A 17,090-nucleotide genomic window follows, 5' to 3' on the forward strand; every position below is an offset into this window, starting at 1 on the left:
TGTGTCATTCAGGAACAGGGGCACCAGTCTTGTTGGTGTGTCATTCAGCACCAGGGATAGGGGGCACAAATATTATTTGTGTGTCATTCAGTACCAGGGACAGGGGAACCAGTCTTGTTGGCCTGTCATTCAGGGACAGGGGCACCAGTCTTGTTGGTGGGTTATTTAGCACCAGGGATAGGGGCACCAATCTTATTTGTGTGTCATTCAGTACCAGGGACAGGGGCACCGGTCTTGTTGGTGTGTCATTCAGGGACATCATCCTCTATTTCTAGAAAGATGATGATGATAAAACAGTTTTTCTTTGCTTTGTATAAAGGGTAATCATGACTAAGGATCATACGTATTGCGCTCTTTATTGCTCATGAGGACTTTATTTCGCATAATACACCTCGACATGTGGACAAGACCCAAAGTTGACAAGAATCGGTACCGTAAGATAATGGTTAAGTTATTCTGCATCAATAGAACATACCCAACTGTACTGTCGGGGATTGAAATAAAGCTTTGTGGTGTGATGTCTGTTATTCATTGTGCTTATCTCATATTTGGACGTGTCAAATCTCTGCAACATCTTAATTTGTTTGAGAAATGAACAATCAGCAATGAAACTCTCACTGCACGAAATGGCATCGGATCCTGACGTTTCCGGACAGGAGAAATAGGATCCGGAACCTCTAATCCGTAAATCCGGGCGGATATGGGGGCCGTATTGTACTAAAACAACTCAAATTTACCTACATTAACCTACATATGCAAATGGTACCCTAATGTGGTATATCACTTGCAGATGCAAGTTAATTCAGGTAAATCTGAGTTGTTTTATTAGTACCGAATAGGGCCCCCATATATCCGTCCGGATTCTTACGGATCTGAGGTTCCGGATCCCGTTTCTCCTGTCCAGATATGCCAGGATCCGAGGCCATTTCGTGCAGTGTCTTGATTTGCTGAAATACCGTTTTACAGCGTTTAGTTGTGTTAAGTGTTAATAATGGGAAATATAGTCTATCTGTTGGTTGTCCAGTACTACGCCACATGTTTCCGAGGTCACAAAGTCACACTGGTTTCTTCTTATTCACATTTCTTGAACACAGTCTCCACACTGATGTCTCCAAACGTCTGGCCCTGTTGGCAAAGGACAAAAATTCTGTCAATCCCATTAGAGGTTTAAAATCCTCTTTATTCTACAAGATGAATGACATAATTAGAGTTAAGTATTTGTGCTACATATACTTCAGGTTTGCCATGTTAGTTTAGCGATTACGGGATATTTTTATAAATATGAATATTGAATTTTTCTTTTTATTTGAGTTGAATGTGTGATAGCTGTGTGCCAATTTGTTAAAAATGGAGAGAATGCTAGCGACCCAAAAAACACCCCTCCCAATAAAATAGTATGGCGACCCTGTGACGTCAGAATTCAAGATGGCGGCCACCACACATGCCAACGGATCCAACAAAGGTTTTGCTACGCAAACCTGTGAATACACGTTAGAAGCCTCGGGCAACCCTTTATGTCATGATTCACAGGAGGGCGGAAGGCAGGAAAAAGAATGGAATGTACTGGTCACTGAGTGCTTCCGACATTTTAGACGTTCTCTATTAAGAAATACGAGTGCATTATGATGTTTTAGAGATATTAAAACCTATTTTACATCTAATTTCTACAGGAAAACAGTACTGGAGTGCATTTACAAACAGGCATGTTTCTGGCACAGTAGATAGCATTTAGAACATGCACAAAGAGCGCACTTTCCCGCATCATGACTGGCGTTTCTATTACAATAACAAAGTAGGATAGAAATATGCATTTGGTAGTACGGGTATCTGTAACGCCAGAAGCCAGAATACCGGCTTGGAATAGCAGGGCCGATGCGGGAGGTAACGTACCGAGCGAGTCGGGCCTGCTGAGGAGGGTGTACCGATAGTAATCGGATGGCACCGAGGCTACTGGGTTTGCTTTTATGCTAACATTCTCACGGTACTTGTAACTGTGACCATTTGAGTATCTGTGTCATATCAAATTACCAGAAGCCCCTTGTACGCCCAGAAACATGTGTTAACAGCAAGTCATATGTAGACCTGGTTAGTACATTTATTGGAGGGTCCAGAAAGTAGTCATACGTTCCACTACACACTGAACCTGAAGTGACATTAGCTTGTGCAGCACAGATATAATTTAGATGATTTGATTATTGTCCTGCTGATTTTGATCACAGCTTGTCAATAATATTGATTAAAATAGTTATAATCAAATAACGTTCAAAGAGACAGGGCAGACATTGTTCAATGAATGAATGCAGTGAAATATAAAATATATTTCATTTGTAAATGCCCTAATCATGAGGATGACAGAAACGAGCTATTTGAAACAATCTCCCCGAGAATTTGCCAGCTAGAACACTAACCAAAACATTTCTGCTATAAGCTCACCAAACCCACTTATCGTTAAACACGTGGGAAAGTTTTATTAGCCACTGCCTCCAAAGAAGTCAAACCCCCAGTAATGTACGTTTAAAACAAAGGATAGATCCATAGAATAGACACTTGTTTTTCCTTTCTTTTATGTTATTGTATCTATATAAGTACCTTTTAAATTAGTCTAAGTGCATGAATATTCAAATAAAGAAATCATATCATAAGACAACGCAGAATGAGCCTACATCATACAAATGTACACGGGGACAAGTAGTATTCTGACAGAGAGCTTGATAAGAAAACAGTCAGTGGGACCTCTGAATAGAAAGAGGATAATGATAAAAGGATGGACAATGTTTAGAGAATTACACTAGAAGCTTAACAGGGATTTTATGTGAAAAAAATCCGTTATCTCCCATTAGAGCTCTAATGTGGCGTATGGTCCCAATGCCTGTCACGTTAGTACCATTTGTAATAGATCAATGTGTAATTGAAGTTGTAAACAATATAGGTTGACAAAGAAGGATGACGACGGGGTTTTCCCTGTGGTGAGTGGTCTGCACCTCTGTCACTTACCACATCTGGTTCAAATTATGAAGAACCAAAAGGCCCTAGTTCGCGCCCGGGTAGGACACGTCTGGACAAGAGGCGCATTGAGTCATACCAAAGACTTTATAGAAATTGTACATACGTCTGAAACAGTATGGAAGTCAAACACACTCCTATGCCAGTGGACTAGCCCCCTGCTGCAATGATTGCACCAAAGTGTAGCCCAGGACTATAAACGGAGATGGACACTGCCCTATACACCTTATGGTGTGGGAAGATTTTAACTAACTTAAGAAGGATGACAATACAACAGCTACTCACGAGGATCATGTCATCGCCGTCCACCTTCTTGGTCCCGGTTAGCTTCTTGTCACCCCCAACGCTTTCCTCCGTGAAGACCACACCGTCCTCCATTTTGAAAGAACCCTGAGGCGACTAAGAACCAACAGGTTGGTGTGCTGTTCGTAATTATAAGTTTCATAGTAACATATGTATTGTTCTTAATAATCGACAGACACCCTGCATCTTTATGTGGATCATTGGAGTGACAAGACGAGGTGTTTCTGCGAGCAAAGTATTTACGTAAAACAAGTGAGGAGTTGACTTTGGAGTATATTTCGCAAAGTATAGTAGACTTTTCCATTTTAAGTTTAGCTTCCCTTTAAGCCTCTGTCACGGCACATGAAAATTCTATAAATACATTAAACGGAATAATCTTTAGCCTGGGGGTGCTGACATTGTAGGTGACAATTACGTACAATATCAGAGAAAAATCTTCAAAAGTGTTGAGAATTTATAGTGCTGGGGTCGACGCGGACCCCAGGTATACTGTGGAGGGTTAAGCCTCTGTCACACAGAAAACGCCGTTAAACAAAAAGCCCCGTTAAAAAAAAAATACAATAGGGTAGATTTCCAGGCGAAAAATACTCCGTCGATTTTAAGATCGGACGACCTTTTTGGGATCAACAAATACAGCTGAAGCTCGTTGACTGCGGACTTTATCAATGATGAACACAGAACTTTGATTTTGTTAAGATATTCACCGTTTGTTGCCCTGAACTGCCCATGCGCGTGGAGGTCCCGTGTTCCAAGTCAAACGTCACGGTTTCATCTCCCCTTGGAAAGTTGCAGTGCTGGTGGAAACGTAAATTATGACATCAGAGATCGTAACGAAACCTGTTCCATGGAACCTACATGTACATACCGTAAAAGGTGGTTTTATTTTCGCGGTTACATCTTCACCGCCAGCTTAAAGGCACCCAGAGCATTTTATTAGGCCTAAGATATTGTAGTTGCTGTAATCTTTATGAAATTGACATTTAATGCTGTTGACCAAATTTACGTGCAGATTTCTTGTCAAAAGTGCTCAAAAGCAGCACAAAAATAGGTTACATGGTGATCTTTTAGTTCCACGTGCCCAGTGTAAATAGACCGATACCATAGCCCCACCCACCTCCGTCAAAACGTAGAAATGCAAACTTAAAACATAGAAATGCAAATATTTGACGGCTATGCAGTCACTTTCTCATTGGTCGAGCCGCTAATTGTGATGGACAATCAGGATCAGTCTATTAGAGCTTGGATTTTCTGTCAATTCTCACCACACAACGACATCGCATCTTTGCTCCTTTGATGTCGATATGTAATTGTATAGTGTTATTGAAACTTACTATGTGTAGTAATGACTAGAAATTTGAGTTTTTTTTATTCAAGTTTCAATCCTCATAAAATGCTCTGGAAGCCTTTAAAGGCAACTAAGAGGTATGGTCGGGAATCCTACTACTATATGCTAAATATACCCAAAAGTCAAGTCTCCATCGACATTGCATTAGTCCGTCATAAGTTACCACTATATTATTAATTGGAAAATCGCGCCGTAAACCGCCGCCCCTTGACCCCAACGGCCTCATGACGTCATGGCTCCTACCATTTTGTTGGAGAGGGCGGGTATCACACAGGTTTGTGAGGCACGCGGGCAGGCTAGAAGAAGGGTGCTCCGACCTCTGACGTCACGAGGCAGTGGGGGTCAAAGGGCGGCGGTTTACGGTGTTATTTTCCAATTAATAATATAGTGGTACATTATGACGGACTAATTTAATGTCGATGGAGACTTGACTTTTAGGTATACTTAGCATAGTATAGTAGGATTCCCGACGATACCTTTTAGTTTCCTTTACAATCACCGCGAACAATTTTTGTTGTCCTCAGCCCACCTACTCCCCTTTTTAACCGCGAACTTAAAAACCCCGCATGCACACAATTTTAACCCAACCGCGAAATTAGATCCAACGAAAAATTCCCCTTTACAGTATAAGTTGCATCTATAACAATTTAGAATGAATGCTCATAACGAAAGGCGACCTAATTAAGACAAAATAGCCACACAGCTACAAACAAGATGACTATTTGGTGGGGTCGTGTGGCGTAACGGCAGGGTGTTCGATCCAGAACCAAGTGGTCCCGGGTTCGAATCCCCCTGACGCCACCGATGTTGTGCCCATAGGAAAGACACTTTACACGACTTTCCTCACTCCATCCGGCTGTAAAATCGGGTATATTGTTCTATGTACGTGACACTGTTGAAATAAGTTATGAAAAACTTGAATGCAGTGCCACGTCGTCCTGTCTTTCAAAAAGCGAAGTAAAAAAAAAAAAACTATTTTTTTTTCTGAAACAGAAACAAATACGCGTACCTTCCAAATGGTGCCGTCTCCAGTCACTTCTAATTTGAGGCTATCCCATCGCTCCTTCGGTGCGTCCAACACGGCAGCTGGCAAACCTGGGGAGGAAATAGATAGATAAAGTTGAGCTCACAAGTTCATGAGTCAAATAATATAGGGTTGACGGCCCGCTTTCCTTCGGTGTATACTGTGTCATAAGGCATGCTCCGTTCCTGTAAGGGCAGATACCACAGTCAGACTTGTGCATAGGAAGCTATGCTTTAATGCACTGAAACAAGGGCTCAGAAAAAGTACTTACTGACATTGCAAGCCCAAAGAATTCTTATGCAACAGAAAGCCACAACTGTCTACTTTAGAATCATGCAAAAAAAGATAATTGACCAGCTCGATCGCTCGGGACAGCTGACAGAAGAAAACAAACCTCAACTTTGACCTACTTTCAGGCTGTAACCATCCGCTCAGAGGATGTGAAACCAAACCACTCGGATATCTCCTTATGCCAACTAAACTACCGAAACGTACACATTTTAATCAAACTAGGAAAGCTTAGACCCTACATGTCCCTTCTAGCCCCAAAGTCTCCAAAATGGACCAGAATTTTCCAAAAAATAAGGGTTTTCAAAGGTTTAGTGTAGGAACTATAGTTCATTCCCATTTTTTGCACTCCACTACGCAACGCAACTATGACGTCTGCCCTATAACCACAGCATGAACCACCGAAGTCGCGGATGTGTGATATTCTTGTTTACAGAATTCGATACATTGATATTCATTGTTCTTGCTTTGTACCATTGATAATTTTACCGTGCTTATAGATGTCAGTCTATATCAACAAATTTCGCAGAAATCAAATTTTCAAAAGATACACCCTCTCATTTCATGGTAACGTTATATAACTGGTTAGTAAATGGACATTAATGACCCCTAAAATACATGGGTTGAATATGGCAAAATAATGACTAGTAAATGGAGCCCGCTGATTGGTCAACGACAGATGGCTATATTGTTAACACATTCCGGTGATTCCAAATGAAATCATTTAAACAAGAGTGGCGTCGTGTGGCGTAACGGCTAGAACATTCGGCAGTCAAACAAGGGAACCCGAGTTCGATTTCGACTTGCCCCCAGACATGTCTGGACATGCGCCCGGACGTTGTGCCCTTGGGAAAGGCACACAACACAGATTTCCTCACTTCACTCATGTGTAAATGAGTACCTAGCTTCGGTTGGGGATGTCCCTCGGATAGTACGTTAAATGGAGGCCCCGTGTTCGGGGAGAGCCACACCCCGCGCACGTTAAAGAATCCACCACATCTTTCGAAAAAGAGTAGGGGCCCTGCTGTGCAATCGTCCAAACCTTACAGTCCGGTCTGGGTTGTCAATCCTTCCACAAATTCTTTCAATTCAATTCTTTATTCAGAATATCACAACTTACAGACAGAATAACATGCCTGAATGGCGATGATATTTACATGGCCTCTATTGGTCAGACACTATATATACACAACAAAATAGAAAACACCTATATACAAAATGCACTATATCAATATATACATCCAAGCGTTATTGCACATTAGGTGCTACTGATTGTTGTACAAACTGATTGCCTTATGTAGGAAAGAGTGTTAATCTGAATAAATAAATAAGAGTGACTATGGAACTTACCCAAGGAAGCGTAGAACTTCTTCATTTTCTCAAAGTCGAACCTGACCAGCTTCCAAGTACCCACGAAGTGCTCCATCGTCTTGACACGTCCTGTAAATTGAGACAGGGAATTTATATCAAGGTTCACATATATAGCCGTTCTGGAAAGACTGAATTCTTTAATTTACATATTCTTTTGGTTTTGGTTTGTAGTGCCCTAGTGCCCCCCTCCACCTAACGGGGAGGGGGGGCACTACAAACACATACTGAATACATGTTTGATGTAACAGATGGACGGTAATAGGGCAATACTGCAGGTATGACATCAGGGATGACACACTTTATCCCCTCTCCATGCTGCTATACGCCCCCCCACACTACGCCCCCCCTCCACCCACACTCACACACACACACACACACACACTCACACACACACACACACACACACACACACACACACACACACACACACACACACACACACACACACACACACACACACATACACAGATATGCACAAGCCGAAACAATACTTTACTCCGTAGCTTAGCCATAGGGTTAAGTAATAAATAAGATGACCCTTACTCCTACTACATGCTAGATATCTTACTTCGGTAGTTTTCAACATCGTCATTTTTTAGGCCTATTCCTAATGCAACCCACGGCAGACAGACATTCATTCATTCAGAAACACATTTGCACTGGAAGAAGAAAAGAACAAATTGTAAACGGTCAACTTACTGTAGATGATGTGTGCTCAGAGGTAGAGAGAATTTGTTCCACGTCTTTTCTGTACCGACTGCGGGAGAGATGTGACGTGTACTTTATCTGTTAAAACAACGAGCGTGGGACGTTTCGGATTAGCGCAGAAACTAGAAAAACATCACCAAATATGGAAATATGTGCTGCAAGACTCTAGTTGTTGTTTCAAGCTTCTACTGTGAAACTAATTTCTAACTTTTGAAATTGTTGATTTCTTTGTAGTGTGCAGTAATTATTTCTTTTTAAACAGAAATCTGCTTTTGTGACATGATGTCGGCTAACATGTTTGGATGATTCCATACATGGTCTAAGGTTTGGCCATTTGGTGGTCAGAGGTCAAGCGCTGTGCGCATGCTTAAAACTTTGTCATCTCTGCACTTGAGAACTGACTCGATTTATTACAATTGTATAGCCCATTTTGTAAACGCACATCAATATTGTCGATATGTTTGCCAAACGTTTCTATTTTACTAGAAGGGATCATTTTCATGGCTTTCTTTTTAGTTTCAATTTTTAATTTTGATTTGTTGGAAGTAAATAAAGTCCGCCAAAGATGACGCGCCGAACTACGTGCTTTTAAGATACGACAGCAAACATAGGGACAAGTAATTTTCACAAGCAGTGTGAGAATTTGTAGGGAAAGATCCACCGTTTGTTTTCACGGCAGCACCAACTACATACTGTCAGATAACATGCGTGGGCCAAAGTGCTTTTCGGGTGGGAAAAAAACGATAACACACCAAGAGTTCCACGACCTCATACCTTCGCCGACTTGACGATAACGTAACCTTCAAGATTCAAGACTACTTAGTTATTAAGCGGCGTCTCTTGTTATATTTTGATTGTCGTGTACTGAGTAACACCCCGGCCGCATGCCGGTCGTCACCGGCCAAAGTAGCTATTTAGTGAGTCATACCACTATCTGAGGGAGACTACAAATTATTTTACATAGAACTCTAAAGCATTCTTATAATCGCGGTGCGTAATGGATGTCGCGATTCATGTAAAGGTGGATTATCCGTATCGGTATGACTGCAGAAGATCTGTTAACAATCTATACATGTTACGTTCGACCTGTGTGTGAATACGCGGCGCCAGTGTGGCACCCAGGACGCAAGCGCAGCGCAAACAACTGGAGAAAGTCCAACGCCGAGCCGTCAGAACCATCCTTGGCCACAAATAAACCAACTATGCAGACTCTTGCCACCTTCTCGGCCTCGACACTCTAGAGAGACGGCGAGAGCACCTGTGTCTGGCATTCGCCAAGAAGCTCATGCAGTCTGCAGACTTCCGCCAGTGGTTCCCACAACGCCGGGGTGATATCAGCGGGCGCTGAACGCGGTCCAGTAGTCAACTTGACAATGTTAGAACAAGGAGGTTTTATATATAAAACCTCCTTGGTTAGAACAAGAACTGACCGCTTTGTGAAAAGTGCAATCCCCTACATGACTAGACAGTTGAACAGTTCCGAAGCTGCAACCTGATCCTCACAGACAGTGGCTCTTGCGCACCAGTGGACGCGCAGTAATTACAATATTGTTCTTTTTTACTCTAAGTGGTGTACGTGCAATGTGTAAAGTGCAATATAACTTATGTAAATGCATGTGTAAATGAAAGCGAAAATGTACAGAAGCCACAATTCAGTGCTCAGCTGAGTGCTGCGAAGGCTTTCTTTTATTGAATAAAACATTGAATTGAGGTTATAACCTCCTTGATCGGAATAAACAATATGGCTGACCCTGTTGAATGAAGGAGTGTCCAGTCTTTGAAACAATAATCTAAAGGAATCTCTCAACCTTCACATGTGCGCTTTCAGGTTTCACTCATCATTTAATAGACATCTCACCGCATTAAGTAGCAGAGCACCAATCCGCGACGCCAGTAGCACGGATTTTCTCGTTTGGGTCGGTAAATTTGGTCTTTGAATTCCTTCGACTGTCTGGTCTGTTTTTTCGATTAGCAGCGCATGGAAATTACGAACTCGAAATTGTAGCATATCTGCTTATTTCTGATGTAGTGTGCTGTATATTCTAAAGTTCTGTAGCTTTATATTTTGTTTCCGTCGGTCAAAAGTTCTAAATTGTTACTCCATTTGTTCAAGGACATTACCTATACGATGTCCTTGATTTGTTACTGTTCACATTTTCACGCGTTAGCAAATCTGCAAAGGGCACTATTGTAATTCATTCATTATCTCCCCTACGCCCTCTATTGTAATATCTACTATAATACAGCTACTAAAACAAACGTTGTAATCCACAATGAAAACAAACACGGTGACTGGGATGTGAAATTTCGGAAATACAGTATGCTTTGGCAAGTCAACATTGCAGGTTGCTGTATTTGGGCATAACGTATATAGGATCCTGGGAACTTAGAGACATTACCGGGCGATATGTTTCTGATATTTTAAGTGTGATGAAGCTATGGTATCCTAAGGGAGGAATAAAGAAGGAGAAGAAGAAGACGTTTATTGGACATTTTTGCCACACTGGGCTAAGTACATTGGTCAAAACAACAAAACATGTTGAACAGATACAGTTCACTGATACAAAACAAAAATTATTATAGCGGGGTAGCAAGTTTAGCGCCTGACGGCCATTGTGCGCACGCGTCCCTCATTGATGATAACCTAGAAAAAGTGGGACTTTTCGTCTTCCACTGCTTCCGAAAAACAAGTCAAACCCAGCTAGTTTAGATATAGCCAACAATTGTATTTAGTACCAGTAGCCTATTGTTACAACAAAGTCAGACATAGTTTACTGACGCATGTATGTTTTTCCCTATGTTTTTCCCATGTATTTGCAATTAGCCCACGGGCATGAACTTGCAATAAACTTTCATTATAATTATAACCCAAACATTGCCTATGCGGTCCGTCAGTGATCAAATAACAATTTTGATAGATATTACCATGGTGATATTACAATATCTGTATTTCCGAAATTTCACATCCCAGTAACCGTGTTTGTTGTCATTGTGGATTACAATGTTTGTTTTAGTAGCTGTATCATAGTAGATATTACAATAGAGGGCGTAGGGGAGACAATGAATGAATTACAATAGTGCCCTATGCAGATTTGCTAACGCGCGAAAATTTAAAAAGTAATAAATTAAGTAACAATTTAGAACTTTTGACCGACGGAACAAAATAGAAAGCCATAGAATTTTAGAATATACAGCACACTCCATAAGAAATAAGTAGATATGCTACTAATTGAAAAGAGAACGGACCAGACAGTCGAAGGAATTCAAAGACCAAATTTACCGACCCAAACGGGAAAAATCCGCGCTACTGGCGTCGCGGATTGGTGCTGCATTCTGCTACTTAATGCGGTGAGATGTCTATGAAATGATGAGTGAAACCTGAAAGCGCACATGTGAAGGTTCAGAGATTACTTTAGATTATTGTTTCAAAGGCTGGACACTCCTTCATTCAACAGGGTCCGCCATATTGTTTATACCGATGCTTCTTAGCGACGCGACGCGACGGGCCGGGATCGCCGGGTAATGTCTAGTTCCCAGGGTCATGTATACGTTATCTTATACCAAAGTATAGCAACCTGCGATGTTAACTTACCAAAGCAAAGTTCACTGCGATATTTCACCTCCGTTTTGTGCATTTCTCGCTAAACAAACATTGTAATCCGCAATAAAAACAAACATGGCGACGGGCGGTGCGCCGACGGCAATGGCCATCACTAATTACCTTCGCCGTGAATGTATGCATTCGCGGTAAGGTTATGTTATCGGTTACGCCAGCTGTAAAGTGGGTCCGTATGTATGTCGAGATCATAAGTCGAGAGAACTTTGACGGATCTTGCTGATTTTTGGTAGGTATGTGGCGGTTGTGGGAACGAAGGTCAAGTTCGAAAATGGTTAACCTGGCGTTTTCCTAAAGTGCTCCAGTGGACTTTTTTTGTTAGTGTGTTTGTATGTAGACAACATAACTCGACGTATTGATGATGGATCTGCATGATTTTTGATGGGTACGTAGAGATTGTAAAAACGAAGCTCAAGTTCAAAAATGGGTCACCTGGCATTTTTTTGCGGTACTGCAGTGGGCTGCTTATGTATGCGTATTTGTTTGTTGACAGGATAACTCGAGAAGCTGTTGATGGTTGTGCATGATATTTAGTGAATAGGTAGATTTATTAAAGGGGAAGGTCAAGTTCGATGATGGGCCTCCTAGCGGGTACTTTGGGTACTGCAGTGTAGCTTCAAAGTTTGAGGTCGAATTTTCTGCAAGTGCTACGGTCATGATATTTGTGTGGTAGATAGTCCATGCCACATGAAGTAAGTTGTGCACGTTTGGGCCCTCTAGCGGCTTGTTTGGAGCTGCAGCAGTTGTTTTTAATTTATTTGTTTTGACATTTGGACATGAATAACTAGACTTATGGTCAACGGATCGTCTTGATTTATTGATGTAGATAGCTCGATTAATGATGTTCATAATTGGATATTCATTATGCAAATCAGGAGCTAATTTGCATAATTAGCAAGGAAAGTTTATAAATCTGCTGCCTTTCAAAATAGGACTCCCAAACATGTGACATATATAGCTGAAAAAGAGGGAGGTATCGATAGATACCAATAATGCTAATAGCTACCTATTTTGCATAATTAATGAGAAAATACTTATTGAAAATACCACAATAGTAAATGATTGGAATTTCATTCTTGTATCATTAGGAAGCTAAGTAAAGGTGAACAATATCAGACAAAAATCATGCATGACAAGGCCTCATTAACATAATTTATAAGGAAATGTCTACAATTCCCTTTTCAATTTGCTATTTTTAAGTCTATATATTCAGGTTAAATTGCACTGACAGGTGACCTAGTTTACCGGAGCAGGCTCCCCGTGAGACGTCCCTGGAGGACACGTGATACTTAACTTGCATGGTGCAGGGCTCTGTTTTTGGGTCAGGGAGGTCACACGGGCATTTAAACACAGCAGCCTTACGATCTAACGCTCTCCCTGTTGGAAGGTATAGGTTTGATAAAAACTGATTGATATGTCGACTATGAAAATAAGGGCATAATTGGAGCAAATACATTGCCAACAAATTGCCTTATTTTCTGTAGTAAAGATAAAAGTTATGATACCAATTAAGCAAAAATATTCTTACAGTGATTATTTTTATAACTCTTGGGAGAACTCGTGTAGGTATAGGTATGGGTTTGTTTTAAACTTTGAAAGAGAATACTAGTAACTCAAGAAGGTGATGACGGATCGTCATGATTTGTAGGGATGTACATAGTTTGAGTGATGATTTACATGATCGTATAAGAATCATGCAAATCACGATCTGTGATGTGAAAAAGTATACAAACCCTTGCATTCCATTGTAGTCAAACGAGTGACATGTAACTGAGAAAGAGAGGAATATTAATAGATATCAATTATGCAAACGAATACCTAATTTGCATAATTTATGACAAAATACTATAATTCCAGAGTGGTAAATGATGGGATTTCATTCTTGTGGCGTTTGGGAGATAATCAAATGTGGACGTTATCAGACATAAATCATGATGGCCTCATTTACATAATATATGAGGAAATGCTACAATGGCCCTCTTTTCTAAGATTTTACTTTAATGCTGTGTTTTGTGTAGAGAAAAGGATCACTTGAAATTCATGCAATCGAGGACCTTATTTACATACTGAGTGATAAGCATTCACTCGAAAAGGCTAACATCAGTCGGCGAAGGTATGAGGTCGTGGAACTCTATTTTTGTTATCAGCTGTTCATTCATAGTTGAAAACACGATTTCACTAACATGTCAACCTTCACAGGTGAAATTAATAACTTTGTTATGTCAAACTATTATCATATTGTCATAATGTAGTCCCAGTTCAATTCAGTGCACACGTCGCGTGCACAGCGAAACTGTTAACTTTTTAATGATATGAAATAAACCAAATCATCATCATAGTATCTTCCGTTTTCAAACACGCATTGTTGATATTCATCCTGACAGGTACAATGGTGACTTCCGTTAGTATTCTCACAGTTTGGGTATTGACTTGTATGGCCCTTAATGAGATTAAATTATCATGCACATGTACAATTCGGCTAATGTTTAATTGATATCATGGCATATTTGTTTCTCGGATAAGCCGTTTACATAGAAATAACTTTAGTTAAGGTGCATTTTATTCTGTTTGCTTTATCTAAATTTTCATTTACCATGATGAAGGCTTGCTTTCTGAACAAAAAAGACTCGCTCTCGTTTGAATACTAATTCTATGTGTGAAAGAAACCAATATTTTCTAGAGCTCCACTTTAGATTTCAAAGTTCAATGTTCCATATTGATGGCTGCGGATACTGTTGTGTTGTTTACTAAAACAATAACAAATTATGTGGCTTTTCATAATTGTCAACTAGGAGTTCTAGAGTATTCTTCCATTGTAAAGTTTGCTTATGTCGTAACTTGGCCTGCTAAACAGAACATATCAAGATACGTACATTCCTTTTGCTATGAAGGCAAAATATATTTCAATTTTAAACTTTCGACCATGCAACACAACGGTCATAAAATAGCCACGACAAAGATTGTAAAATCGAGTCTAACTTAACTGCAATCGCTCATTCTTGAACATAAAAGCTGAAGCTATCACCACTACACATCAGTTGTCTTATAACATCAACATTTGATAAATATCATACTTAACAGCTGAGCATTTCTTTAGTCAGGATTGAGCATCCAGTTCATCAATATTGCTGAGCCAATGTTTAAAAAAAGATGGAACTACCTTTATCATTTTTATAGTTCATGACACATACAATGCGTTGAATATTTAAGACTATTCGAATCTCAGAACGTCTACCTTTAAGACGCATAAACATTGAACAAAAGTCATGACTCAAGACATGATGAAGCAAAAGTCACAGTTCGTACACGAATTACACAATATAGACTTATTTGAAGAAAAAAAATCGCACCGGATGTTACATATGATCTATATAAAACTAGATGTTAAACAAATACTTAAACCATCATTTTGAACGATCATTAAAAACATATGATTAAGACACAAATTCAATTTAGTACTCCGTAATACTTGTAAGAAGCTGCAATTTATCAAGTCAAACGCACAGTTTGTATGTTGGCATGCTACTTCTGCTTAAAAACTTTCGGGCTCAGATGCTACCACTGACAGTCGCCATATTTTCTCTTCTATTCAGAGTAACTCCCCTGCAAAACAAGAGTTCGGAGACCTCATATCTCCATGAACTATTCTGTTTATGCAGTTATGTCGTTACTTTATTCAGTTATTCTCCTCAAAAGATTTTCACGATAGCGCCCCTGCAGTTCCAGAGCAAGCTGCTAGGGGGCCAAAACCAACACCACTTCTTCATTACATCACAATCTGCCACCAAAAAAATCAAGACTATAGCACGTCCAAGTCAAAAGAGACAAAAACGGAAGTTCTGCTGCAGTACCAAGGTCACATACCAGACACCAGAGGGTCCAAATTCGACCTTAAATTACGGCTTCCCAACACCTGCCCACAAATCAAATATCATTGTAATTCATCGAGAGGTTCTTGAGTTATGCTGACTACAGTAGCCGGGAAACACAAACACACACACACACACACACACACTCACACACACACACACACACACACACACACACACACACACAAAACTATATCACCATTTTTCATGGATGTAAATATCAGTACAGGCCTCACGGATGCTGTCAAACATGGACGTCTAAGCACACCATCGCTACGAACACACATTTACATAATGACGCAATGTCTTTCTACGAATATAAATAATTAGAAAAAACTGCAAAACTGAAACACAGGTCCCCATGTATCATGGTGACGTTATATAAACTCCGATTATGCAATAAATAGTTTTATATGAATAAAACTGTTACAGTTGATTTACTTTGATTTGATTTATCTATTTGGCTATGAAAAAAATACAGCCATGGCTATCCAACTAGCCGAAGTCTTTACAAAGGGTTAGCCCTAGTTCCTACAGTACGTTTGCACCACATACAATGTACCTGCATGCAACACAATAGTGTTTTGAAAAAGATATCTTCACTGATCTTAAAGCTATTCTTTGTAGTAGGGCTGCAACTGAACTGGCAAATGCAAAACTCCACCGAGCTGGTGGTTGTAATAAATAGCCGGTACCATCCATGGCAAAGTCCAAACAGGAACGATTGTAAACTGAGTTAAAATGTCTTCAGATGAAAATTCCCTTCCGATTTAGATTAAGGAGGTTACAATCGAGAGTCATGGAGTGAAAAACAAACCCAAAACAGGAAACATCAGATTTAGATTGATTTAGTAAATGTTGTGTCGATTGTAATCTGTTTCGAGTTCGAGTTTTTAGTACAATAAAAAAAATATATATTACACTCTGAACAACGTTAACGGGTATGGCAACAAATGCAGTAAAGGCTGTTTCTTATCTTTCCTCATGATTTTCCTATCGGCTGATTGTGTACTTTTCCTTTAAAAAACGTCGGTTTTATACTCTATAGAAATCATTTCAGAAAAGCATCGTGTACGTTTCCAACTGTACGTAGTAATTATTGCTTCAAATGGATTCATTATATTATTTAGTGAACGTAACATACCCAATTTAAACATAGATCATCTTCTGAAGATTTTGCAAATTACATTACTGTAATAATATCATCATCAGCATTATCATGCCAGGGTATCTTTAATCCTAAGGAGGAACCCTTCCCCTGACTGACCCAAGTCTTTTTGTGTCTTTTATATATTATTTAAACTTTCTTTTTTAAACTTCATACTGAAAATGTATTCAGTGTGCAGTAAGATTGTCTCTGGGTTGTTCGCTGGGTTGGTCGATCGAGACAAACGAAGATTCTTCTAGGTCGGTGAGGTCGCAAATAATGGCTGAAGAGTGACCCTTCTGCACGGCGCTGTGTGGATTTTGACAGCCGACCGGTGGACGCGTGGCTGTGGGGCGGGGGAAGTAGCCGCTGCTGGCCGCCATTTTGGGAAGGGCTGTGCAGTTCGGTGTCTGGTC

The 17,090-nt window shown here is 40.2% G+C and overlaps 2 protein-coding genes across 3 annotated transcripts in view; both read right to left on the bottom strand.

The window, feature by feature from the left end:
- Nucleotides 1-340: 340 nt before the first annotated feature.
- LOC136431369 (uncharacterized) lies at nucleotides 341-8,942 on the bottom strand. Of its 2 annotated transcripts, XM_066422712.1 has the most exons (6): nucleotides 8,034-8,346; nucleotides 7,314-7,403; nucleotides 5,661-5,746; nucleotides 4,011-4,100; nucleotides 3,289-3,402; nucleotides 341-1,125 (listed from the first exon to the last, which is right to left on the bottom strand). In XM_066422712.1, the coding sequence occupies exons 2-6, from the start codon at nucleotides 7,387-7,389 to the stop codon at nucleotides 1,072-1,074; spliced, it is 420 nt and encodes a 139-aa protein (XP_066278809.1). In that variant the 5' UTR covers nucleotides 7,390-7,403; nucleotides 8,034-8,346; the 3' UTR covers nucleotides 341-1,071. The 2 variants fall into 2 exon arrangements, with proteins under 2 accessions (XP_066278809.1, XP_066278811.1); XM_066422714.1 differs by lacking the exon at nucleotides 4,011-4,100 and having other exon boundaries at nucleotides 8,034-8,942.
- A 4,575-nt stretch (nucleotides 8,943-13,517) lies between these two features.
- LOC136431371 (secretin receptor-like) overlaps nucleotides 13,518-17,090 on the bottom strand; it is a 38,368-nt gene continuing 34,795 nt past the window's right edge. The window contains exon 17 of the mRNA XM_066422715.1: nucleotides 13,518-17,090. This exon is cut by the window's right edge and continues 42 nt beyond it. Coding sequence (XP_066278812.1) covers nucleotides 16,863-17,090 — 228 coding nt within the window. The 3' untranslated portion in view covers nucleotides 13,518-16,862.

This window comes from Branchiostoma lanceolatum, chromosome 3 (assembly GCF_035083965.1).
Source record: "Branchiostoma lanceolatum isolate klBraLanc5 chromosome 3, klBraLanc5.hap2, whole genome shotgun sequence".
In the NCBI taxonomy this organism is placed as follows: Eukaryota; Metazoa; Chordata; class Leptocardii; order Amphioxiformes; family Branchiostomatidae; genus Branchiostoma; species Branchiostoma lanceolatum.